Genomic DNA, 26,400 nt, shown 5'->3' on the forward strand with positions numbered 1-26,400 from the left:
AAATTGAGAGTGCTTCCAGTAATTTTGCTATTATACCATGCTTATTTAACCACTTGCTAACTAAATTTTTGTATATATCTGTAACTGTTTCCTTAGGATGAATTTATAGAAGCAGAAGTATAGGAATGGTGGTGCAAAAATTGATATATTGGCAAGCTAATGTGCAAAACTGAGATATTCATATATTACAGAAAAAGAAAAGATTTCCTGAGTTCCTTTCGAATTTGTGTAAAGTTCCCTTTGAGTTTGGTTTTAAGCATTGAGTAAAGTGTTATTATTTTTCATTAACAGTCTTGGATAGATTCTCCACCCTACCTACTTGACTCTCAGTTTTCTTTCTCTTTATTAATCTCAGAAGGATGATATTTTTAAACCTTACTTGACACTCCCATATTTGGACAGCTCAAAAATCTAAGTAGGAAGATAAATAACTGACATTTGTTCCTAATAGCTAAATTCACATATTTCTGAATTTTAAAGTAAATAAGTGCATCTTTACTATATTATAGATATATGGGGTTGTAGATCACAGTGTTTGCCTAGCACATGTGAGGCACTGGGTTCGATGCTCAGCATCACATAAAAATAAATAAATACAATAAAGGTACTGTGTCTCTGTATAACTAAAAATATTTTTTTAAAGTATCAGTATGCTCCTGCCTTATTAAGTGCCATATAGTGAACATAAATAAATCCCCCTTTATTAGAAAACTCTTCAGGACCACAGAGTAATCATTTTTGACCTTGAAAATTGCAGTATTCAGGTCAGTAAAATGACTGGTAATTAGGCTGCATGTAGGTAGCCAGACACATACATAAATGGACACTTTTTTTAAAAATCCCTCTGACATGAGCTTTACTTATTTTCTTGCCATTTGCTTCTTTTCACCAAGAAATAACTGAGAAAAATATTGATTTGAAGTTTCTAGTTACTTTGGTTCAATTTAATTTAAAATGTGGTTTTATAGCTTACTGGATCTAATCATGATTTCTAACTGAGTACAAATAGATTGTGTTTATACAGTAAGTGGCATTTAAGGCCAAGGCCTCCAATTTATAGTGAGAATATTCTCTCAGTAGAAACTGTAGTAACATGGTACTGGCTGGTTCTTAAAATTCTAACAATAGAAATGATATCCTTTTATATAAACCTTTCAACTATGCTTGAATGCCCATGTCTAAGAAGAAAATATTATGAAGCACTGGTTCTTAATCATTCTTACCCCTTTGAGAATCTGATGAAAAATTTAAATGTACTTCCTAGAAAATGCATATATAAAATTTTGCTTACAATAGACCACAAATTAAAAAACTTTTTTCTTTAAACTCTTTATCTAATGTATGTTGGGATATAAATTAAGGATCAGGAGATTTCCATGAAGATAGGGAAAAGAATAAGAACAATTAATGTTTAATGATGTTTGGAATTGAAGAATGTAAACGTATACAGGGGCCATGATGGACAAACATTTAAGTAAACAATTTTGCCCACTCTAACACCAGTACATCTGCATACACAGTCTCTTTCTAGGGAAGAAGGAAACTTTCCTTACCTGTAACATACCTGTTTTTTATATATAATATGTATTTTTAATATAAAATATGCATGTCTGACCCTCCTATTCATACATAGTTGCCAACTTGGTTAATTTAAATCCCAGAATTAGTCTGGAAAGAGAAACATTAACTCTTTAGTCCTAGTATGGGTAATAAAGGGCCATTTAATGGTAACACAAGACTTTTCAACCTACTACTGGAAATTTTATGAAGCTAATACTGTCCATTTGTCTTTAGTTTAATGTTTCGAATTGATAGGTAAAATTTTATGTATTTACCTCATACAGCATGATATTTTGACATATATATATCATGGAATGCCTAAATCCGATTGTTAACATATTTATTATCTACCATAATTATGATTTTTTTTTAATGATGAAAACTCTTTGCACCAACTCTCTGAGCATTTTTAAGAATATAACATATTATTACCTATTATGTTTGTTCTTGGTACAGGATGAAATCCAATGACATTAATCATCTAGTTCCCTTGATGTTGATTTGTAAACTTGGTTCTCCCCAATTATGTCTTCACCCAATTTCAAAGGAAGATGCTACACTCTGAACATAAAAGCAAAATATTTTTTTTTTACTTTTATAAAGTAAGATTTTACCTTAAAATTTTTTATCATTTTATTATGTTTATATTTGGTTTTATTGAATATTGACTAGCATTAAAAGCCTATTCATATAATATATGAAAGGTGTAAGAACCAGCAGTACTAGTATGATAATGAATAACTATGTACCTACCACCCAATTTCAAGGAAAAACAAAACAGTATCCCCCGGGTACCTATCCTGGTTCATTCAGGTATAACCACTACTCTGAATTCTTACTATTCCCTTCTTTTATAATTTTACCTTATATGTTTGCATGGCTAAACAATTTGGGAATTTTGGGTTTTACATGTTTGACTGTATGTTGATAGAAACATGCCTACATGCCATTTATGCATCTTTGCTTATTTTTTATTTTTGCTTAACATATTCCTGAAATTAGTCCATATTTTTCCACATGACTCTTATTTTTCTATTTTCTCTAATTTGTAATATTCCAGTGTATGGATATATTCCAATTTACACATTTTTGTGTTCATGGACACTTAGGTTGTTTAAAGATTTTTACAATTATAGTTTTGCTATAAATAATAATATATATACCCTAAGTATGTAAGTATGGTAGTTGCTTCTATATATACCTAGAATTAGAGCCACTGGGTCAAACTATATGTGGTATCACTTAATTTCTGGCCTCTTGGGTCCCTAGTCTTACTAACCTTTTTACCACATCATCTCTGATTTAAGATGGAAATTTTATCAACAATCTTAGATGTTTTTAGGAGAAAGATGGATAAGTATTCCTATTCTCTAATACTGCAGGAAAAGGCAATCCAGTTATTTTTTGTCCTTGACATGAACATTTTTCTGCCTTCAGCTCCCCATATATACTGCACCACCTCTCCAATCTAAATATGTTGAAGAGCAGCCTGGTCATTTACAGATGGCCTTTGCATCCATCCGCACTACAACTGGTCATTACATTGGCTGGTGCAAGGTAAGTCTATTCTGATAAGTGGTTTCGTATTAGACATTTCAGCTTAATTTCCAGTTATCTACTGATGTGTAAAAATCTACCTCTAAAACAGTAGCTTGAAACAGTAAGTGATATGTCTCATGCTTTTGTAGGTCAGGAATTCGATCAGAATTCAGACAGAGAATTCTTCTGTTGCATGTGATATTAACAGAGGCCATTTGTGGTATTTATCTGGCCAGTGGGCTTATCTGGATTGTACAAGACAGCTTTATTTGCATCTCTGGATTCTTGACAAGGATGGATGGAAGACTGAGCTCAGCTGAGATTGTTGACTGAAGCATCTGTCATGATCTCTTAAGCATGATGGCCTCTAGGTAGACAACTTTACATGGCAAGTTCAGGACTCCTTATGACAAAGCATTATTTACCTCCTACATGAAATTCTGAGATTACTTCTAAATTATTCCTTATTTAAGTGAGCAAAATATTGTTCACTTGAGGTTGGCAGCTATTAGGCCAAATAGAATTCATCAGACTCTGATGCTTTAGCCTTGAATAAGCAGTGTTCAGCAGCAGAATGGTGGAATAGGCTGATAGAACACTGATATTTCGTTATCATCATATAAACATTGTATTTACATGAGCATCTCCAATGTGAGTTTCTTCATGATAATATTGGTATAATGTTTTCATAATTCTGACCTAATACCCATACGGTTTTTCCCAAATGAGCCTGATTGTGAACCTTTGTGCTTTTTAGTTTCTAATCCATTCCTTTTAAACCGAAAATTCTAATGAGCTTAGGAAAAATAATGTGTCCTCATGTAAAATACCAAATCAATGAACTCTGGTCATTCCAGATAATATTTCAAACATCTGATGAATATATGGAGTTATTTTTTGAAAAATTTTGCTTGTCATATATTTCTAATGGTACTAGTTGTGCTGCATTCTCTTAATACTTTGATCTCTGACAGAAATATCTTAAGTAATTATGGTCTGAATCATGTTCCCATGGCTATATGCCAATAGTCAGATGATTCAGATTTAAAATCTCCTGAGACCTAATTTTCTGTAGTGTTCTCAGATGTGTCTTCAGTGAGGTAAATTGTCCCTGAGAGATCTTTAAATTGGTATTGTAACTCTCAACCGTTTTAAGACTGAAAGAACATTTTGCTGTTGATGTGCTAAAACAAATAGGTTGAAGAAAAACATTTTCAAATGTATTTAATCTTCAATATAAATAACTTTTACTCTTTAATTTTTCCATAAAAACATAATCTATTTTTTAAAAAATTGTGTCTGCCTCAAATTGCATTCTGCATGAAACCTATAATCATGTAGACTAAATTCATACTTCTACTCTGTAGTGTTTTGAAATTTAGGTGGCAGTGCCCCCCTGTGGTACAAATGAATTCCTAAACTCAGCTAAGGAATTTTTCCTTAAGACTTATGGTTAAATGATTTCCAATCAACTGGTCAACAGGTCTTTTAATGTTCAAAGTGAAATTTTCTTAAGAAAGTCCATAAAGAGAAGTAGCACAGTGGCAGTTAGGTTTGTGTTGGTTTGCATAACCTTAAACCAGGATGAACAGGATGAATCTCTGCAAAAATCAAACTGAGACAAAATTACTAGATCAAGATCTCAATACCAATAACTTTTTTCCCATCTGTTATAATTATTTCTGTTTTTATGATTTGAAAAATCTCCCTTGCTCTTGTTTTTAATCCCATGGTTTTATAGCACCTAGTTCAGAGAAGGAGTATGGTTTGTGTTTTCTGGTTTATACAGCATGATTATGAGTAAGTCATTTTGTGACATCAATTTTCTTCTAATGTAAATAGAATAATACCCACCACACAATAAATATGTATAACAGTATTTTTTGCATTAAAATAAATTAATGAAAAACAGGTAAAAGGAAAGGCTTGCTTTAAAGCTTTAATCCCTCCAGTGGGTTAATATGATTTTGTTTATGTAGAATTTATGTTCTTATTTAAAAATTAGATGGATACTAGTCAGAGTAGAATGATTTGTATCCTGAAGTAAATGCCTTATTTGTGTTTTCCTTATACTAATGCAAACTAAGAAAAAAAAAGATGATGAAGCTCTTTTGTTTAGGTTTTTCCCTGTTTTTGTTTTTTTCTCTACAAATTATTCTGTTGTTGCTATTGTATCTTTGTTAATCAGATGTTGCTTCTATGCTGAAATATACCTCCCTTCATGTTTTATTCAAATTCCATTTATTTCTCTAGGCCATTATAAAAGAAGATTATAAATCTTTATATTTTTTCAATATCTTTTCTGTGAACTGCTCTGATTATTTTATAGACATTACTTTACCCACTTATATGAGGAAAATAGTAAACAGGTATTATTCATGTTAAATAGAATGAGAAGCAGAAAATGAAGAGAAGCTAAGTTAAGTAAGTATCTTCATTGTGAATGAATTAAAAAGCTGAATTTATATTTTGATGTAATGCTAAGTGAGCTTTTTCATATAATATCAAAAATACGAGCTACTTGATCTGATATCAGAAGCTTCAAAAATGTAGTTATCCTTTTATCTCCCTTTTTTTCTCAGGGTGTTTATGTCTTTGTGAAAAATGGAATAATGGATACAGTACAGATTGGAAAAGGTAACTGAACCATCCATAATTGGAAATGTTCTATTATGTTTTTAATATGCAGTATTTGAATGTGAGAAAAATAAGCAGGGTATCCTATTCCATTATTATGTTTTTACCAATTCAGAAGATATTCTATATTTTACTGATAATAATAACAAAGCAATAAATATCTACTATTTATTTAGCTATTATTATATTCTAAATAATTATATAAACTATTTAACATAATTTTTCTCATAATTCTGTGAGTGTTGGCATTATAAGTATAGTATTTATATTTTACAGATGAAGATGCTGAGGTTGGAAAGATTAAGTAGGTTACCAAAGTCACACAGTTAGTAAGTGGAACTAGCCCCAGTCAAACAGATCTTTTTTAACTGTAAAGTCCACATTATGTTCTTAAAAAGTATAAATTAAAAATATTTCTTCATTGTTGCTAATTAGTTTAAATAAATGTTATTTGCAGCTGTGTGTGTTTGTGTACACCTGTAATCCCAGTGCCTCAGGAGGCTGAGACAGGAAGATCACAAGTTTGAAGCCAGAGTGGGCAAGTTAGCAATATCCTCTGCAATTTAGTGAGACCCTGTTTCAAAATAAAAATAAATAAAAGGGACTTAGGGTGTAGGTTAGTAATAGAGTACCTCTGGATTCAATTCTCAGTACCAAATGAAAGTGTTATTTTCTATTAAAATGGATAGTATTCTGCTATCAATTGTTGGAAAATGATAATAGTAGTCAACCTGCAATATATATAAGCTACTGTCAGAAATTAATTATATTTAACTCTTCAGCTCATTAATAGTGTTTTGGCAGCAGATGTAGGTTTCTAATATTCTTGGCATATACCAGTTGTCAGAATAAATATTCATTAGAGAGATTACCTAAAAATTTAAGTATCATCCTGAAGTTGATGACCTGTATTTAAATTTGAGAATTCAAAATTACTTCCCTCATCAATCTTGAGGAATATGACTAAATATATGCTTGTCAATAAATAACTAGGACAAAAGAGTATATTTCTAAACTATAATTTAAATATACAATAAGCCAAGACATCCAGATTTTTGTTTATTCTTCATCTGCTTTTTGTCTTGCCTCACTTCTTTTACTGACCCTTGGTTTTAACCAAGAGCAATGGCTGCTCTAAGTTTGTTGGGAAATAGTGGCAAGCAAGGTCTAGTCACCAAGCTCCTAGATATAATTATCTATTTAATTTCTTACTGGATCCTACCAATGCTTGAATAGATAAGGGATATAAATCATGAATTTGTCTTAAAGTAATTCATATTAAGATGGACCCTTGGGGCTGGGGTTGTGGCTCAGTGGTAGAGCACTCGCCTAGCATGTGCGAGGCCCTGGGTTCTATCCTCAGCCCACACAAAAATAAATAAATAAATAAAGATATTGTGTTCAACTACAACCAAAAAATAAATATTAAAAAAGATGGACCCTCTAGCATTATATTTTACAGAAGAGTAATAACTGTGTGTATCATTAAGAAAATAAATATCATTCGAGTTTTTATTTTGTGACAGTAATTATTATCAAATTTTAGATCATTGCTCATACGAACATTTTGTACAGTTCTTTTAAAGAGTGTTTAAACCATTCACTGTTACCTTATTGTCCACTATTAATAAGCTAATCTCTTAAACCTTTCTGTATAATACCTGCAGAGAATACCCAATTGTAGTCAGTCATTTATATTAATTTTTACCTGATTTCTTGAGATGCATATGTCTATCTGAAGAATCCACCTCAAGATTTTCTTCCAAAAATGGGAGTGATTACAGTTTCAGGATTGGCAGGCCTGGTTTCAGCAAGAAAAGGTAGGTTTCAAAAATATGCTCTTTCAATGTCATTATATCAATTTAAATTTTACTTTGATGAGCAAACCTCATAGCCTTTATTGAATAACATTAGGATAGGTTAGTGTAGAAACTTTAGATTCCTTAATACCCTATGTTTAATTTTATAAAGACTTATAAATTTTTTTCAGTCTCATTACAGGGAAATGCAGATGAGAACCACAGTGAAATACCATGGCACAAATATTAAAATGACCAAAGCGTATAAGACCAACAATATCAACAGTAATCAAGAATGGAGAGCAGCTAAAATTCTCATGCACTACTTGTAAAAGTGCAAAATGATATAGCCAATATGAAAAATAGCTTCACAGCTTCTCATAATCTGAAAAATATATTTCATATGCAACCTAGCAATTCTACTTCTGGGTATATACCCTGGAGAAATAAAAACCTGAAATTGATCAAATTATGCTATGTGCATGTAGGAATATTCACAATGAATGCTACTTTTATGCTTAGCTATAATATAATAATTTAAAAAATTAAAAGAAGGAAGATAATAGAGTAGAGAGAGGGGGTTATGGGGAGAGAGGATGGGAGGGAATGGAGAAGTATTGGGGATGAATTGAAGCAAATTTTGTTATATGTATTTATGTATGTCAAGATGAAACCCATAGTTGTGTGAAATTATAATGCACTGATAAAATCATTACAAAAGAAAGGGAAAAAGAGACATACCTGTGGTACCCATTAAATACTAACATTAATAAGACCTGATAAGTATCTGGACTATCTAGAATTATCTGTAGTCCATTAAATAGCCTCAGAAATTCATAAGCCCTATAAAATTTTATATAAAAAGTTATCTATGCAAATTTTATTGGGATTTTGTAAATATTCAAGAATCATGAACTGCATATAAAAATATGAAATAAAACTAATGAATAAAAAAACTTATATGCAATAGTTTGTAGTGGCTCTGTTCATAATCATATAAATCTGGAAGTAATCCAGATGTTTGTCAACTTGTAAATGGCTAAAAAAAATTGTGGAATATCCTTACAAATGAATACTATTCAACGCCAAAAGAGAAGATGATCTTGCTATGTCCAGCAATCCTGATGAGTCTGGGGGAAAGAAGACAGTCTACTTACATTTTTGTTTCGATGACATTCTTAAAATGAAAAACTATAGTGAGAGAAAACAGGTAATTGATTCCCAGGGGTTAGGAGTGAGGAAAGGTGCAATTACAAAAGGAGACAGCATGAGGTATTTTTTAAGAATGGTAGAATTATTATGTATCTTAATTGTCATTATAATTACATGACTGTGCATGTATTAAAATTGATAGAAATGTACAAACTTGCTGTATAATCATTTTTAATAAAATGATACAATATATAGTTGTTTCTATTAAAATTGAATTTGACATTTTTTCTTCTAGGTAGTTTTATTTTTTAAGCATCTTAAAAATCTCTTAACTACCAAAAATGTTCTTGAGAGTTTTTTGTTAATATAAATATATACATTAACTACTCAAACCACTTTTGTTAATCATGACCTCCCATATTCTGGGGGTATGTTAAGGCTTTGAGATGTTATGCTATATTGGATAAAATTTAATTTACTTTTAGTCTCTTCTAGACCAAAGTGGTTGGGACTGTTTAGTTAGCTCAGAATGGATCTTTGAAAGTAGGCAATTTACCTCACTACTCTCATTCATTGTGAGACTTGATATGTTTTATTTCTTTGCCCCTTTTTATACTCTGTGTTTCTACCAGCTGTGTTTCTCCACTATACCACTTGTGTGGAGAGTCCCTAAGACCACCCCTAGATTTGGTAGTTAGCTAGAAAGACTTATAGGGTTCAGCATATGGTCATATTGCAGTGAAATGATACAGAGTAAAATCAGCAAAAGAAAAGGAAAAGGTACATAATGCAAAGTTTGTAAGAAACCAGGTATAAACTTTCATGAGTCCTTTCATAGTGAAGTCATCCTGGGTGTGCTTAATTTCTTCAGTAATGAATTGTGACAATGTGAATGAGATGTTGTTGACATGGGTTGAGTAACAACTATAAGCTGAGTGAACAAGGTTTAATTGAGGGATTGCTAAAGAAACAGTATCTACCTACATGTACCAAAATTCCAAACTTCCAGAAGGAAAACAGGTATTCAGCATAAATCACATCATTTGTACAGAGTTTAAAAAATTTGAGCCACTCTTATTTAGCAAATGTTTTGAATTGTTATAAGGAACTGGTTATTGGTTAAGTGCCCAGCTGCTAGCCAAGGGCCAACATTGCCTGCAGAGTTTTCTAGTGATAGTGGTCTCAAGCATGCTTTGTTAATTCTTTCTCCATACCATTAAATAATCCTATCTGATAATTACACAGTGAATTTTGTCTTTGGCCATTTTTTGCCTCTAGATATGGATATTCCTCTCAGTAGACATTAATGTGTTGCCTCCTCCCCTAAGCCCTTATTAAGCTAGTGTAGTTCTCTGGTCAGTAGCCATTTTGGCCTCCTTCCATCCATTCTCTGTCCACATCCCATTTACTAAACATTGTCCCCAAACTAAAGTACTTGAGGTACAGCTCTGAACCATTCTGCAGTGTGGTATCATTTTGTGGTTGGTTTGTCCAAATGTATAATCCTAAAAACAGCTTCAACTACACCTACTTAGGTAACAGAACTTTGTCCATATTTAGAAAAATTGCAGCATCCTAACTCTAACCCATATATCTCATTTCAGTAGAACCAACACTCTTCCTATATGTAATAATAATGCCTAGATTCCATTTAACACGTGACCAACTTCTAATTGAATATGCATTACAAATTATTCAGTAGAAAATACCTTAAACCCAAGATCTTCATATGTAACAATAATACTGATAATTAATTTTATACATTTTATCTTTATTGATTATTTTAATTGTATATATATATTTTTTCTGTGGTATAATGATCAAATCAGAGTGGGTAACATTTTCATTTCCTGAAACATTTGAGTTTTTAATTAGCACACAATAATTTTACGTGTTTATGGGGTACAGTATGATATTACATTACTCCTATATTATGTACTGATCAAATCAGGATAATTAATGTCTGCATCTCATCATTTTTTTGTTTAGAGAATTCAAGCTCCTCTCTTCTGGTTTTTCCTAAAATATATAATAGGTTTTTATTAACTATAATCACCCTACTGTGCTATAGAATAGTAGAATATAATGTTTATCTCTGTTCTGGCAACCACTATCCAAACTCTCTTCCCTCTATCTGCTCCCTCCTAAATTTTGAAGGGAATTGTCCAAAATGCATTACTTAATTTCTTCTTGTAAGAGAAATTGTTCCTTAGGTCATTCACCATGTTTCTGAATGTCAGCTAAAATAATGTAATGCATGTTTTTTAGACTTCACATTTCAACATACTAGTAAGTGGTGAAATAAATGTAGATCTAAGAACGCATTTTTATTAAAAGATAAAATAGAGGAGAATAGCAAAGATCACAGTTCTTTGTATTTAACATAGGTAAATATCATGAAATTTTTGTTTCTGTGAAGTGTATGTATATGTGATATGACATAGGTCATAATGTAAAATTTATTTCTTAGTATGAGTCATAGTCAAAAGTGTTTGAAATCTGTTATTTTCATCTAACTCTGTTAAATAGAGGTAAAAGGAAATCACTTAATGGCTTCTTAGTATAACACATAGGTAGTTTGTGATTGTATCTAGAATCCTTTTGTAATTATTGGAGTAGGAATATTGAACTTAAATTTATTTTTTTGCAGATTAGCTTATTATATCAAGTAAAGAGAGGACAAACCTAAGTTTTCTAATCTTTAAAATAACACATCAAGGAAAAACCACCACCTACCAAGTTTAGGAGCAGCACAATTGCAGAACTTTGCTTGAGTCAAAGGAACTAAATTGTGAGATAATAGGACTATATAATCAACAATTAAGTAATAGAAACTGTAATAATACTGAGCAGGACTAAAAGAGCAAATTAGTACATGTTTTAATTAACCTAGACCTTCTGTTCTCATATGGTATAAAAACAGTTTAAATCTCAAGAAAACCTACATAAGAAATACAAGGAGTTTGCCTACCGACTTCCCTCAAGCTCAGTCTATAATAGGCATGACTGTAAAAGGCTATGTTAATAATAAGTAAACCAGTCAGAGAAATATACTGTTTGTTTTATCTTTTCCTAAAGTACAGTGTTGCTTGTAAATATTACCAGATGCTTTTTACCTTAGTCTTTGTTCATATGCCAGATAAGATGTTTCTTTGTTTCTTTAATTTTTAATGCATTATTATTATACATAATATTGGGGTTCATTTTGATATAATTATGCAAGCATTGTATGTAATTTACTTTAATTCTATTCCCAGGATTTCCCCTTTTCTTCCACTTTTCCCTTGCCCTGTTCCCTTTCCTCTATTCTACTGGTCTTTCTCCTATCAGAGCTTTTTTTTTTTTTTTTTTTTAATTAGTGCCTTGCAGATACACATAAAGGTGAAATTCACTATGGTATATTCATATATATTGTTATGTTTGGATGCAAGGTGTCCCCCAAAAGCTCATGTGTGAGACAATGCAAGAATATCTGGATGAGAAATAATTGGGTTATAGCCTAAAACTAGTCAATGAATTAATCCCTGATGAGAATAACTGGTAAATGGGGGCAGGTGGGATATGGCTAGAAGAAATGGTTCATTGAGGACATGGCTATGGGTTATATATTTTGTGTCTGGGGAATGAACTTTTTCTCTCTCTGCTTCTTGACCATCATATGAGCTGGTTTGCTCTGCTACAGTCTCCTGCCATGGTGTTCTGCCTCACCTCGAACCCCAAGGAATGGAACCAGCCTTCTATGGACTGAGATCTCTGAAACCATGAGCCCTCAAATACACTTTTCTTCCCCTAAAATTGTTTTGTTCAAATCTTTTAGTAGCAGTAGCGCAAAAGCTGACTAAAACATATGTACGTAGGATACTTTGGTTAGTTTCATCCCACTGTCAAGTAGGGATTGAAGAAACTGTTTGAGAAAATAAAAAAGTACTTACCCCAATTTAAAGTCCTATTATATAATTGCCTAACTATATTTACAGAACTCAAGATACCCAGCCAAGCATTTAAGATACACATTATTTTGAATAAACTGTCTGGTGGACCCAAGCTTTAGCTTAAAGTGGTGGATTTCCAGCTTTTCTGCAGAAACTAGAGTTCCCTGAAAGTATTTAGGGGTGAATAGTGACAAATTAATAAACCACACAAACAAGGTGCAATACTTAGCTTCTCATTCCTGGTTTAATCAGAGCAGCTTCAAGTTTACAAGGTTTATGTATTAAAGTTCCTAGTGAGAGTCTATATGGAAATTTTTTAGAAAGGGTTTTGCTCTCAAAAATGGTTTGAAAAATGACTCTTAGATGCTTAGCCTAGATCAGTGACATGAAGGAGTTATGTACCTTTTAAAGTCCTTAGCTGATTACTTAGTTGAGTCATTCAACTTCCTATGAACTTAATCAAAAAAAAGAACATATGAGATAGTTAATTTAACTTTAATATGGTGTCACCAACCCAGTAGTTGATTAATTCTTTATATTGTTCTTGGTTAGATATTTGAAAAAGTGTGGTTATAACTTTGTTTCTTAGGACATGAAAAGCTACCTAGCTTCAAAACAGAAGAAAATCATCAATTTTTTTTTTGTTTAGGAAATTATCAGTATTAAAATGAGAACACTTTTCTTAATTGGACATAACAACTAAAAGGCATTCATTAATTGATTTGAGATCCTTAAGGGCATTTTAGATATCACTTTGATTGGTATTATTATCTAAAGAGCATTTTAAAAGAGGATGATAGCTTAAGGCGAGCAAAGGAAATGTTATAGTATAAGTAAAAGATTCAGGTCTCTTGTGGCATCTATTTGGAATTTAATAAACCTTTTTGAATTTTATAGGTTCTGGGTTTAAGAAGGTTGTTTATCCACTAGGAATGGCTACTTTAGGAGCAACTGTTTGCTACCCAGTTCAGTCAGTAATAATTGCAAAGGTAAGTTCTTTTTAAGTGATACCAACCTTTCATGATTTTTTTAAATTCTCAGTGTGACAATATTTAAATTTTGTATAATACCTGCAACATTTAATTTTGGGAGATATATAGTTGGTATCAAGTTATGTAGGCAAAATTACATTAGTACCTCGGCCTGGTAAATGTCATTCTTAATTACATAATCATCACAAATAGTATGAATTTGTTTAAATATAGTTCAACAACATAAATGCAGGTTTGAGGATTACATTCAGAGACATTGAATTAGAATTTATAAGCAGAAATACTGCTCCATTGATGCTATATAAGATTCAGGTTTTTAAAAAATATTTTTAGTTGTTGATGTACCTTTATTTTATTTACTTATCTATATGCAGTGGTGAGAATTGAGCCCAGTGCTTCACATGTGTGAGGCAAGCGCTCTACTGCTGAGCTACAACTCCAGCCCCAAGATTCAGTTTTTTAGTAACAGAAAAGTATGCTTTTTAGCAGCTGTTCATTTGAGAAGATTAACATAATGCAAGAAATAATCAATTGATAGATTACAGAGTAGTTTTGGAATATTAAATGATCACATACAAAATGAATTTTGAAAACACCTAGAACAAAGAAACATCTTTCAAAAATGCTTATTAGAGTTGTTTCATGATTTTCTTGTGAGCTTACCTATAAATCTAAAGATTATATTAATGATTTGAATAGTTTTAGTATTTTATTTTTAACACATGTTCAGATTGAGAAGGAGAATTTGGGGCTATGCATTTTTTCCTCCTTTTCTTCCTCCATTAATTATCAACATTTAACATTTTCCTCTCACACTTGATGCATAGAGAAGGACTTTATGTATTTATATTTTCATTTGTACATCTCTTTAATTATTGATATAGATAAAACTGCCTATTCAGTATTTTGAAAATGTCAATGATATCATGTACTACATAATTTATAATATGATTGAGCTATAAAAGTTTATAGCAAAGGAAGAGAGCATTAAATCTAGTTACACTTGAGAGACAGCATTGATTAATAAAAACATAAATTCATTTTAAAAACTCCCTCATAAGATTTTATGTTGGAATTAGCCACTGAAATTAATACCATGTTGATGTTCAAAGAAAACTTTGAGGACATTTAATTCAGTGTCCATATTTTCTCCTTTGCTGAAAAGGAAAGCATGTCAGTGAATTTTTAGTCACTGACTTGCCCAGGATTACACTCAGTTGCAGATGTCCTAGTTTCCTCTCCATTAATGTTCCCAGTGGACGATGCCACCATGGATTGTATATTTTTTATTTAATTGCTTTGTATTCTTTGTTTGAGCAAGATGATACCTACCCATCTCCTTAAATAATACAAGCATTATAGAAAGAAAAGTTTATCAGAAAACTAACCACTCACATTACTTCTGTCCATAAAAATAAGAGTATCAAAATTTGATAGAATAAACCTAGACATCTTTCCATGCATCAAGAAGATAGAAAAAATTGATGGATGAATGTACAGATAACTGTGAGCATAGTATACATCTTTTTTGTTTTTAAAAGTATGATATTAAGGGACTGGGGTTGTGGCTCAGTGGTAGAGCGCTTGTCTAGCATGTGTGAGGCACTGGGTTTGATCCTCAGCACCACATAAAAATAAATTAAAAAATAAAGGTCCATCAACAACTAAAAAATATTTTAAAAAGAAATATATTAAATATAAAGATATAAAATATTACAAAGGAAAAATAAAAGAATTGCTGAACTTCAAATAAAAGTTTGTTTAATATAAGAGATATTAATTCCCTAAAAATTCTTCTAGGATAAATAATGATTGTTACTTAAATTCCTAGAGCTGAAATGCTTGCTATTCCTTTGTCACATGACAATATTATATGTAACATTTGGCAGAATATATTATAGAGAGAACATGATTTCTTAACCTGAGATCCATGGTGGACTTGAGTCTATTATTTCCCCATCCAAATTTCCATAAAAAGGTATATATACAATAGAACTCTTCCTATTTGATATTATCAGGATCAGTAGTTAACAATTGAAAATACTACAGCATCTAATTGTAAAAAAGATCTAAAAATATGTATATGAAATTTTATTTCAAATTAAAGCATACATAATCATTTTTCTCCATTTTAAAGGATGACTTTGAGTACCAGTGTCCTTGATGAAGATATATCTTTCTTACAAATGTGTCATCTACAAATTTCTGTTTACATTCCTTGAAAATAAAAATCACACTTAAAACAGGTTTAAAGTATATAAATGCCGAATTATGTTAAATTTTATCATTTTCCAAGCATTTTACAACTATCTTATTAACCTTTAATTTCATAGGATTCAATTTTTAATAGCCCTTTACTTTGAGTCTTTATAAAACTTCAAAGTTAATTTTCCTACAAACTATTTTTTTAAATTTTTTACTTGTAGACAGACACAATACCTTCATTTTATCCATTCATTTTTATGTGGTGCTGAGAATCAAACCCAGTGCCTCATACATGCTGGGCAAGTGCTCTACCACTGAGCCACAACACCAGCCCCAAACTAATTTTTTCACACTGCTTTTACCATATTATGTCACATATAAATTGTTTAGTTACAAGTAAAACTGATGAACAAATTTGGAGAAAAAAGCCTTGTATTCTTGGTAAGCAGACAAACCAAGTACAAAAGATGTACATTGGAATATTGGAAAATAGTATTGATGAATACTCAGGATTCTATGAGTATCATTTTCTATAAATTAAAAAATATATATTTGGTTAATTTGGAAAGCCTTTTTAAAAGGATGTCAGGTAACAGCTTTTCTACTATTTTTTTTCCAGAAGGAAGGGGCCCATAACTTCCAAAAGATTATTCATGGTATCTATGATTTTAAAAGGTTAAGAAATAATAGTCCAGAAAATCCTTTGAAAATCAAATGTCTTTTTTGAGTTATTTACAATATTTTATTTTTTAAAACATTTTATTTTTAAATACATGACAGCAGAATGCATTACAATTCTTATTACACATATAGAGCAAAATTTTTCATATCTCTGTTTGTATGTTATTTTCCATCTTGAAAATATACTTCAAGATGGGATTATTCTTTGCTTTTCATACTTTTCTTCATAATTCATTTATTTTCCTCTATGAAGATTTCCTCTTTGAAAACTATAAAATATCTAGTACTAAACTTACTACATAATTTTTTCAAGTCTATTTAAAAAATTATGAAACATAATTGAAGGCATTTTAAGTTATAATATATTTAATTGAGCAATAGTGAATATATGAAAGGTGTGCAATGGGCGTATTTCATATATGTGTGGTTATGTATGTGTGTATATATGTATGGTTTTATATAGTGATTAACATAACCAATTAACACAGCCATCACTAACCAATGCTGCACATTATATCCCCAGAAATTGTTCATCATATAACTGAAAGTTTCTACCTTTGATAAACATTTCTGCTACCCCCTCTCCTTAGAGTTCTCTGTTTCTATTATCTGTTCTATTCTGGTACATATACAAAAGAGTGTCTTGAAGAAATATCTGTGCCTGCATGTTTATTGCAGTATTATTCATAATAGACATGATTTGAAATAACCTCAGTGGATGAATGAATACAGAAACTGTGATATGTAGATAAAGATGAAATATTGTTTAGCCACAAAAAAAGTAGGAATCATGCCACTTGAGACATCATAGATCAACCTGAAGAACATTATGCTAAGTGAAATAAGCCAGACACAGAAAGACAAATACTTTGTCAATTATATGTGACATTATATGTTTTAAAATCTTCAATGTGTTTATAGATATGTATCTTATTTCTTGACAAAAAGAATAAACATTGAAATATGTCAAATATTCTAAATCTAGAAATTTAATTCAATTCTTACAGAAGCCCTTGATTAAAATGGAGGGTTACATTCAACCAGCATTTGTTGTCCATCTACAATGTATTGTTCACTATACTAGGTTAAAATATAGATGATAAAATATATCAAGAGGATGAAGAAAATGTGCAAAAATTATATTAATTTTTCTGTACAAGGGAGTGGAATTTGGTATGTGGTAAGAGTATGTTTTCAGATCAGTGTGTAAACAAAGGATGGAATATACAAGAAATGTGTTGGGATAGTTGACTGTTCAAAAAAAATAATTAAGAATGTTACCAGCTATGATGTAAAAATAAATTTCTAAATGTTCTAAGTGGAATAAAAATCTAATCATAAAATAAAATGCTACTTTAAAGGATGAAAAAGGGAATGCTTATATCATTTTGTCATAGGAAAGGTCTTAAGCAAAACAGACTAGAAGCCATGAAAGAAAAAATTTACATATTTGTCTACATCAAAAGAATTAAATTACTACAACACAATATACTATATACAAAGTTAACAGATAAAATGAAAAAGTGAGAAAACTATTTGTAATATATATATATGACAAAGGACGAGTAGTCTTCATGTATTAAGTGCTCCTATAAATCCATGAGAAAATGACGAATGCTTTCTAGGAAAATGGAAAAAGTACATGAAGGGATAATCCACAAAAAGTAAATAAATGGCATGATTTTATGAAAGATGATAGATTTTATCAGCACTCATATAACTGCAAACTTATCTGCTCATATAGATATTGTTTTCTTGGATAGTTAGTGTGTAGTGCATGATGTGCTGGGCATTCAACCCAGAGCCTCATGTATGCTAAGCAAGCACTCTACACTGAGTTACATCCATAGTCATAGAGAGTTGACTTTTAGCCTTGCAACTTGAAAAAGATTTAAAAGATTCATAATACTACTGCTGATGAATAGGGTAAGAAAACAGAACTGTGTTCTTGGAGTGTAATTGCTGCAGTATATTGCTGACTTTCTGGGTGTCATTATGGTAATATTATCAAAAATTAAATATTTGTACTCATTTCTTCAGAAATTTCATGTCCAGGAATTTATTCTAAGGAAATACCACAAGGGAATATGATCCCAATTATATGTGTAAGGATACTAGTTTCAGCATTGCTCATAATTTCCTCCCTCTCCTAAAAAGGGAAGTGGCCCATGTGCCTGTCAGCAGGGGATTTTTTAAAAGGAGCTGTATTTAGAATCCCATTCTTATGATGTACATGGTGGTGGCATTCACTATGTTGTTTTCACATATGTACATGGGGAAATTATGTCAGATTTATTTCACTGTCTTTCTTTTCCTTATCTCTCTTCCCTTTCCTCCATTCCCCTTATCTAATCTACTGTACTTCTACTCTACCCCTCACCCCACCCCCTTATTGTGGGTTAGCTTCCACGTATCAAATAAAACATTAGACCTTTGGATTTTGGGAACTGACTGACTTTACTTGGCATGATAGTCTCCAGATTCATCCATTTGGTAGCAGATGTCATTAAGTCATTCTGCTTTATGGTGAAGTAATACTCTGTTTGTATTATACTACATTTTCTTTATCCACTCATCTGTTGAAGGGAATCTAGGTTGGTTCTATAGCTTAGCTATTATTAATTAAGCTTCTATAAACATTGGTATAATTGTGACACTATAGTATTTTAAATCCTTTTGATATAAACCATAGAGTGTGATAATTCAGTCAAATGGTGGTTCTAGTCCAAGTTTTTTGAGAGTTCTCCATACTGCTTTCCAAAGTGGTTGTAGCAATTTGCAGTCCCATAAGCAATGTATTAGAGTACCTTTTTCCCCTACATCCTCACCAACATTTATTGTTACTTGTATTTTTGATAATTGCCATTCTGACTGGAAGTGAGATGGAATCTCAGTGTAACTATTTTAATTTGCATTTCTCTAATTGCTAGAGATGTTGAACATTTTTTCATATATTTGTAGACCATTTGTATTATTTCTTCTGTGAAGTGTCTGTTCAGTTTTTGATCTTTTATTTGCTGGGGTGTGTGTGTGTGTGTGTGTGTGTGTGTGTGTGTTAAGTTTTTTGTATTCTTTATATATCCTGGAAATGAATGTTTTCTCTGAGGTGTGGGCGACAAAGATTTTTCTCTTCATGTTCTTGATTGTTTCTTTTGCTGTGAAGAAGCTTTTTAATTTAATGCCATCACATTTATTGATTATTGATTTTATTTCTTATGCTTAAAGAGTATTGTTAAGGAAGTCATTTCCTGAGGCAATATGTTGGAGTGTTGGGCACACATTTTTTCTAGTAGGTACATGGATTCTGGTCTAATACCTGGGTCCTTGATCCACTTTGAGTTTAGTTTTGTGCAGGGTGAGAAATAGGATTTAAATTTTATTCTTTTACATATGGATATCTAGTTTTCCCAGCACCATTTGTTGAAGAGGCTATCATTTCTCCAATGTATGATTTTGGCACCTTTGTCTAGTTTGAGGTCTTTTTTGTGGGATTGTCTTTGTGTCTTCTATTCTGTTTCGTTGGTCGTCTTGACTGTTTTGGTGCCAATACCATGCTGTTTGTTTTGTTTTCTTTTTAACTATAGTTCTATTGTATAATTTAAGGTCTGATATAGTGATGCCTCCAGTTTTTTCTTTTCTCTTTTGCTCTTTTTTTGTTTTTATTTAATCTTTTTAGATATACATGACAGTAGAATGTATTTTGACATGTTATAAATACATGGAGTGTAACTTCCCATTCTTGTGGTTGTGCACAATGTAGAGTTACAATGGTCATGTGTTCATATATGAACATAGGAAAGTAACGCCCAATTCAGTCTACTGTCTTAAATATTCCCATCTCCTTTCCTTCCCTTCATTCCCCTTTGCCTAATCCAATTAACTTCTGTTTTTAAACAATTGATTTATAAATGCTAACTTTATATCCTGATATTTTGCTGAATTCAGTTATGAGTTCTAAATATACAATCTACTTCTAAATATACAATCATGTCATCAGCAAACAGAGCTAATTGTATCACTTCTTTTACTATCACATCCGTTTTATTGTATTCTTTTGCCTAGAAAAGAATTCTGACTAGAGATTCAAGGACTATGTTAAAGAGAAGGGGTAAAAGTGGGCATCCCTGTTTTGTTCCTGTTTTGGAAGGAATGCTATCGGTTTTTCTCTATTTAAATGATGCTGGCCTTGGGTTTGTCATATACAGCTTTTACAATGTTGAGGAATGATTCTTTCCCTATTTTTCTAGTGCTTTAATCATGAATGAATGTTATATTTTATCGAATGCTTTTTCTTTATCTGTTGAAATAATCATGTGATTCTTTAAGTTTATTGATGTGGTGAAAAATATTTACTGCTTTCCATATATTGATCCAACCTCGCAATTCTGGAATGAAACCCACTTGGTAATGGTAAATTATCTTTTTAATGTGATTTTGTATTCAGTTTGTCAGTAATTTATTAATAATTTTTGCATCTATGTTTATCAAGGATATTGGTCTGAGGTTTTCTTTCCTAGATGTGTTTTTGTCTGGTTTTGGTATCAGAGTGATATTGGCTTAATGGAATGATTTTGGAAGGATTCCCTCCTTTTCTATTTCATGGAATAATTTGAGGAGGGTTGATATTAGTTCTTCTTTAAAGGTTCGGTAGAACTTGGCTGAGAATCCATCTGGTCCTGGGCTTTTATTTGTTGGAAGGCTTTTGATGACTTCCTCAATCTCATTACTCGAAATTCACCTGTTTAAATTTTCTATATCCTCCTGGCTTAACATGGGCTAGTCTCATGTCTCTAGGAATTTATTGGTGTCTTCAAATTTTTTAGCTCATTGGAGTATACATTTTCAAAGTAGCTTCTGATTATCATTTGTATTTCAGTAATGTCTGTGTTGATATTTCCATTTTCATCATGGATTTAGTAATTCAATTTTTTTCTCTTTCTCTCAGCTTGGCTAAGGGCTTATCAATTTTGTTCATTTTTTCAAAGAATCGACATTTGATTCATTAATTTTTTTGAATTTTTTAAAATCTCAATTTCATCAATTTCTGCTCTAATTTTAGTATTTTCTGTCATCTGCTGATTTGAGTGTTGGTTGGTTGGTTTTCTACTGCCTTGAGATGTAATATTAGATTATTTATTTGGTATCTTCTTATTCTATTAATGTATGAGCTCAATGCTATGAACTTTCCTCTTAGAATTGTCTTTATAGTGTCCCATAGATTTTGATATGTTTATCATTATTCTCATTTACCTCTAAGAATTTTTATTTCATCCCTGATTTCTTCTGCTATCCATTCATCATTCAATAGTGAATTATTTAGTCTCCTGATATTGTAGTAATTTTTATTTTTTATCTTATCATTGATTTCTAATTTCATTCCATTTTATGATCTGATAGAATGCAGGGTATTGTATCTATTTTTGTATTTACTGAGAGTTGCTTTGCATTCTAAAACATAGTCTATTTTGGAAAATAATCCATATGCTACTGATAAGAAAGTGTATTCGCTCACTGATGGATGAGATATTCTATAAATATCCATTAAATCTAAATTATTAATTGTTATTTTTTTTTAATTCTGTGGTTTCTTTATTTAGATTTTGTTTAGATGATCTGTCTAGTGATACAAGAGGCATGATAAAGTCGCCCAATATTTTTGTGTTGTGGTCTATTTGATTTTTTGATATTGAGAAGGGTTTGTTTGATGTATGTAGATGCTTATTGTTTGGGGCATAAATACTTAAGACTGTTACTTCTTGTTGTGTTATGACTCCTTTAAGCAGTATGAAATGGCCTTCTTTGTCTCTTCTGATTAACTTTGGCTTGGAGTCCACTATGTCAGATATGAGAATAGAAACACCTGCTTGTTACAAGATCTGTGTGAATGATCCTTTTACCTTTAGTCTATGGATGTCTCCTGGAGATAGCATATTGTTGGGTCTTATTATCCTTATGTATGTCAGTCATTTTCATAATAATGTGCCTTAGAATGGATCTGTTGTAATTTTGTGTATTTGGAGTCCTTTATGCCTCCTGCATTTGATTTTCCATTTTATTCTTAAGATTGGGGACATTTACTGTAATTATTTTATTGAAAAGATTGTGTATTCCTTTAGTTTGTATTTCAGAACCTTCATCTAGCCCTATGAATCTTAGACTTGACCTCATAACATTATCCTGTATTTCTTAAAAATTCTCTTTATGGTCTCTTAGCATCTTTTCTCCATGATCAACTTTATTTTCAAGATTATATACTTTGCCTTCATTGCCTGAAAATCCATCTTTCAAATGGTCTAGTCTATTGGTGATGCTTTCCATTGAATTTTTAATTTGGTTTATTGATTCCTTCATTTCAAGAATTTCCAATTGATTTTTTTCAGAATTTCTGTTTCCTTATTAAAATGGTCTTTCACTTCTTATATTTTGTCTCTGATTTCTATCCTTACATCATCTTTTTATCTCATAGATCAGTTTAACTATAAACTTTCTAAATTCCTTCTCTGACATTTGTTCCACTGTGGTATTGGTGGAGTCTGCTTTTGAGTCATTTTGGTTTGTTTGGGATGGTTCATTCCCTTGTATTTTCATATTTTTTGCATGTCTGCCCGTATATCTGAAGCAGCAGAGCTTCTATTCTATTTGCCTTTAGTGATTCTGTAGGTTTCCTGTGCCTCACCGATGGTGGGGCAATAATTGCAACAACTATGCATATGATATATAGCACTAAATTAAGTACTTAATTCCCATGGTGACACAAAGATAATTGACACAATAAACAGCACTGATAGGCTCAGCAATTTCTATAAGTAATGACAGCAAGTAATCATGAATTATCTGGCATAGAATCAAACAATAGGTTTTATTTGACTTCAGTTGTATTAATTGTTGCTATAGCATTAATGCTATGGTCTGGCATTTTATAAACAAATTAGTGTTACGAAAAGTTAAAGAGAGTTAATTAAAAGAAAAGAAGAAAAGATGAGGGTGTAGAAAGTGTAGTCTCAAGATAAGTAGAGCAAATGTAGAGGCAACGTAGAATGTGTTGTTTATGAGGGGGGTAGAGAAAAATAGAAGTAAAAATTAAAGGAAGAGTGAAAGAAGAGTAAAGTTTAGCTGTTAGTGAGAGAAAGAGAAACAAGGGAAAAAGAGTTGTGACACAGATAATAGAAAACTAAACCAAAATATATGAATCAAAAACTCTAACCCTCAAAAAAACAGAGTAAGGAAAAATAACAACTTTCAAGAAGTGCTAGAAATGAGAAAGCAGAAACAAATATGTATATTTATAAATGTCCCTCATGTATCAATCAGTACACATTTAAAAGGAAAAAAAAAAAAAACAGTCAGTGAGATTATATGCTTGCTGTCTGTTCCAAACTGTCTCTCCATTTCTTAGCTTCCCTTCTCAGCGGGATGATGTGGGGAGATGTTGAAGATACTGTCGGCTTCACTTCCAGGTATAGATACCACTGGGTTCTATGAGATGAGTTTTTGGAAATGAAGCTCCAAAGGTTGGGTATCAGATCTAGTATTGCCCCAGGTGTTTGTTGCATGGGAAATTATTGAGCATTAATTAATCAACACACTTCTAGAACTATAGCCCACTAATCTCCCCAGGGCTCCACTCATTGGAAGGAGAAGTCAGTCCTTTACTGGTTCTTTTGTTTTTGGATACTGCCTTTTCTGGCCTTCCAAGATCTGTCATTCCTGTCCTTTCAGATTCTTCAGCCACTGCCTCTAATCCTGGGCATTCCTGGTCTCAAGGGAGGAGAAGAGGGTGAGGTCTCTAGCCTCTCTGACCTGTGTTACCCCACAGGCAAAAGGCTCTCCATGCCAAAAATTCTTCTGATTTGCTAGATTCAGTTGAGATCAGGAAGCTGACTTCTGCTGGATTCATGTATGGGACTCAGCCCTGAACTCAAGGATCTAAGTTCCCTGTATGAGTTGGGTTTGCTGTAGCACCATGTCCAAAAATGTCTCCAGCTTGACTCCCTGTGCATAGCAGACAGACTCAGGTGACTTGTGTGTACCAGTTTAATGAGCTGAATAGCCTGTGGGTGAGCCCAAGGAGGGCTGACCTTCCCATCCTGGGATTCTCCCCACCAAGTCTGTCTGCTGCACATTTTACTCTTTTCCAAACTTGTATAATAATTTCCCCTGCTCCCACTCACCTCCAATTCTGTTCTTTATTCTTGCCTGATATACCAAAAATTTACTAGTCTTGAAGACTCTCTGTCCAATATTAAGTATCAGTGAAGTGCCTTTTTAACTCCCCTCAAAGAAAGCAGTGTTCTCACTATTTGAGTCCTGTGTCATAGAGCTGTGGAAAAAGCCGCTTCCCACTAAACCACTATCTTGTTCCTTGTGCAATTTATTTTTAAATTTAGTTTAAAACATCACCGAGATTGTAGTGTATAATCTATTTTGTTATCCCCCCCCTTTTTTCCCAATTCTGTGGTTCATCATGGACTTCTGTCCATGTAGGACATACAGTTCTACCTCATTTTGGTAGATCTATAAAATGTTAACATGTCATTTGTTTTAAAATACTGTGGGTATGCTTGTGTGTATGTATTACCCCCCTTAATTGTGGTTTGACTTTCACAGTTTCAATTAACTACCATCCAAAAATATTAAGTGAAAAATTCCACAAATAAAAAGTTCATGAGTTTTAAATTGTGCTCTATAATGAGTGGTGTCATGAAATCTTGCAGTATACTCCCCAGGGCAAGAATACTACCTTTGTTCAGTGTGTCACAGGAAAGCAGGGAGCTGAAACTCCAGACCCCAGTTCTTGTGTTCCAATGAAAGAAAATGTAAAGTCATACACCAAAAGTCATATTATGACATTATTATAATTGAAAGTGAAGTGAACGTAAAGTAAAAGCAAAGTGAGCCCTCTCTCTCAAGAGAGAGAGAGAGAGAGAAAGGGCTGTTTCTGGGCAGAGAATGACAAAGGAGACAGTGCTGTCTCAAATTTTATTACTATTTGATGTTTACCCAGAGGACTGGGGAATACCTTCTTTATTCTCTGCCAATCAGGTGTTTAACTCCTCCTTCATGGTGGGTGATAGAATTTTCAACCTTAGTTGGTCTACTCTGGAACTCTCATGGTAGCCATCCTATTTAGGTTTGCTTAATGTATAAGTCAATCGGATGTTAATCTGAGCACTGGGGTCAGTAACTGATCAGAAGTTACCTTAGTGCATCTGTGCTAATAAAGGAATCTTCCTTCTCAGACAAATGGAACTAACTTCACATCAACCTCAGTGGACCCTGTCAAAAGTTAGTCCCATTAATACTTTTCTCTTGATGTGTTTTCCCATAAACTCATTCGCTTCGCTTTATTTTCTACAAATTAACTACAACCATTTGCTTTCTTGTCTACTTTGTAAGTAGTTTTTATAAAAGACCCTCACGTGGGCTTGGGTTGTGGCTCAATGGTAGAGCACTTGCCCTGCACTTGTGAGGCACTGGGTTCAATCCTCAGCACCACATAAAAATGAATGAATTAATTAATTAAAGGTATTGTATCCATTTATACAACTAAATTTTTTTTTTAAAAAAAGACCCTAAAGTGATTTAAACTACACTTGTGACCTTGACATGCATTTGCCAGCTACTGCCTAACATTCCCCACTCAAGGACTAGAGCCCCTGAATCATCCAGAGAATAAGGGGTGATAAAGTCAAATTGGTAGCTACTTTCTGCTGATTAGGGGCATAGGCCTATAGGGTAGGTATCTTTAATCCTTGCTATCTGTCAGTGAAATGCTTCAGATTATGAGTAAGTTCTGTCAAAGGGGCCATGGTAATTCTCTGGTTTGGTAGAAACAGATTGTAAAGCCGTCTGGGAGGTAGATGGCCTATGAACAAAACAAGAACACATAAGTATTGGGAAAAG

General features: G+C 32.3%; 1 protein-coding gene across 2 annotated transcripts in view; it reads left to right on the plus strand.

Moving 5' to 3' along the window:
* Positions 1-26,400, plus strand: part of Apool (apolipoprotein O like) — a 75,560-nt gene that overhangs the window by 33,803 nt on the left and 15,357 nt on the right. For both annotated transcript variants that reach the window (XM_077107167.1, XM_077107168.1), the window contains 4 exons: positions 2,998-3,117; positions 5,682-5,736; positions 7,458-7,556; positions 13,517-13,608. In XM_077107167.1, coding sequence (XP_076963282.1) covers positions 2,998-3,117; positions 5,682-5,736; positions 7,458-7,556; positions 13,517-13,608 — 366 coding nt within the window. The remainder of the gene's footprint in view (positions 1-2,997; positions 3,118-5,681; positions 5,737-7,457; positions 7,557-13,516; positions 13,609-26,400) is intronic.

The sequence above is a fragment of the Callospermophilus lateralis genome, chromosome X, assembly GCF_048772815.1.
Source record: "Callospermophilus lateralis isolate mCalLat2 chromosome X, mCalLat2.hap1, whole genome shotgun sequence".
NCBI classification, from domain to species: domain Eukaryota; kingdom Metazoa; phylum Chordata; class Mammalia; order Rodentia; family Sciuridae; genus Callospermophilus; species Callospermophilus lateralis.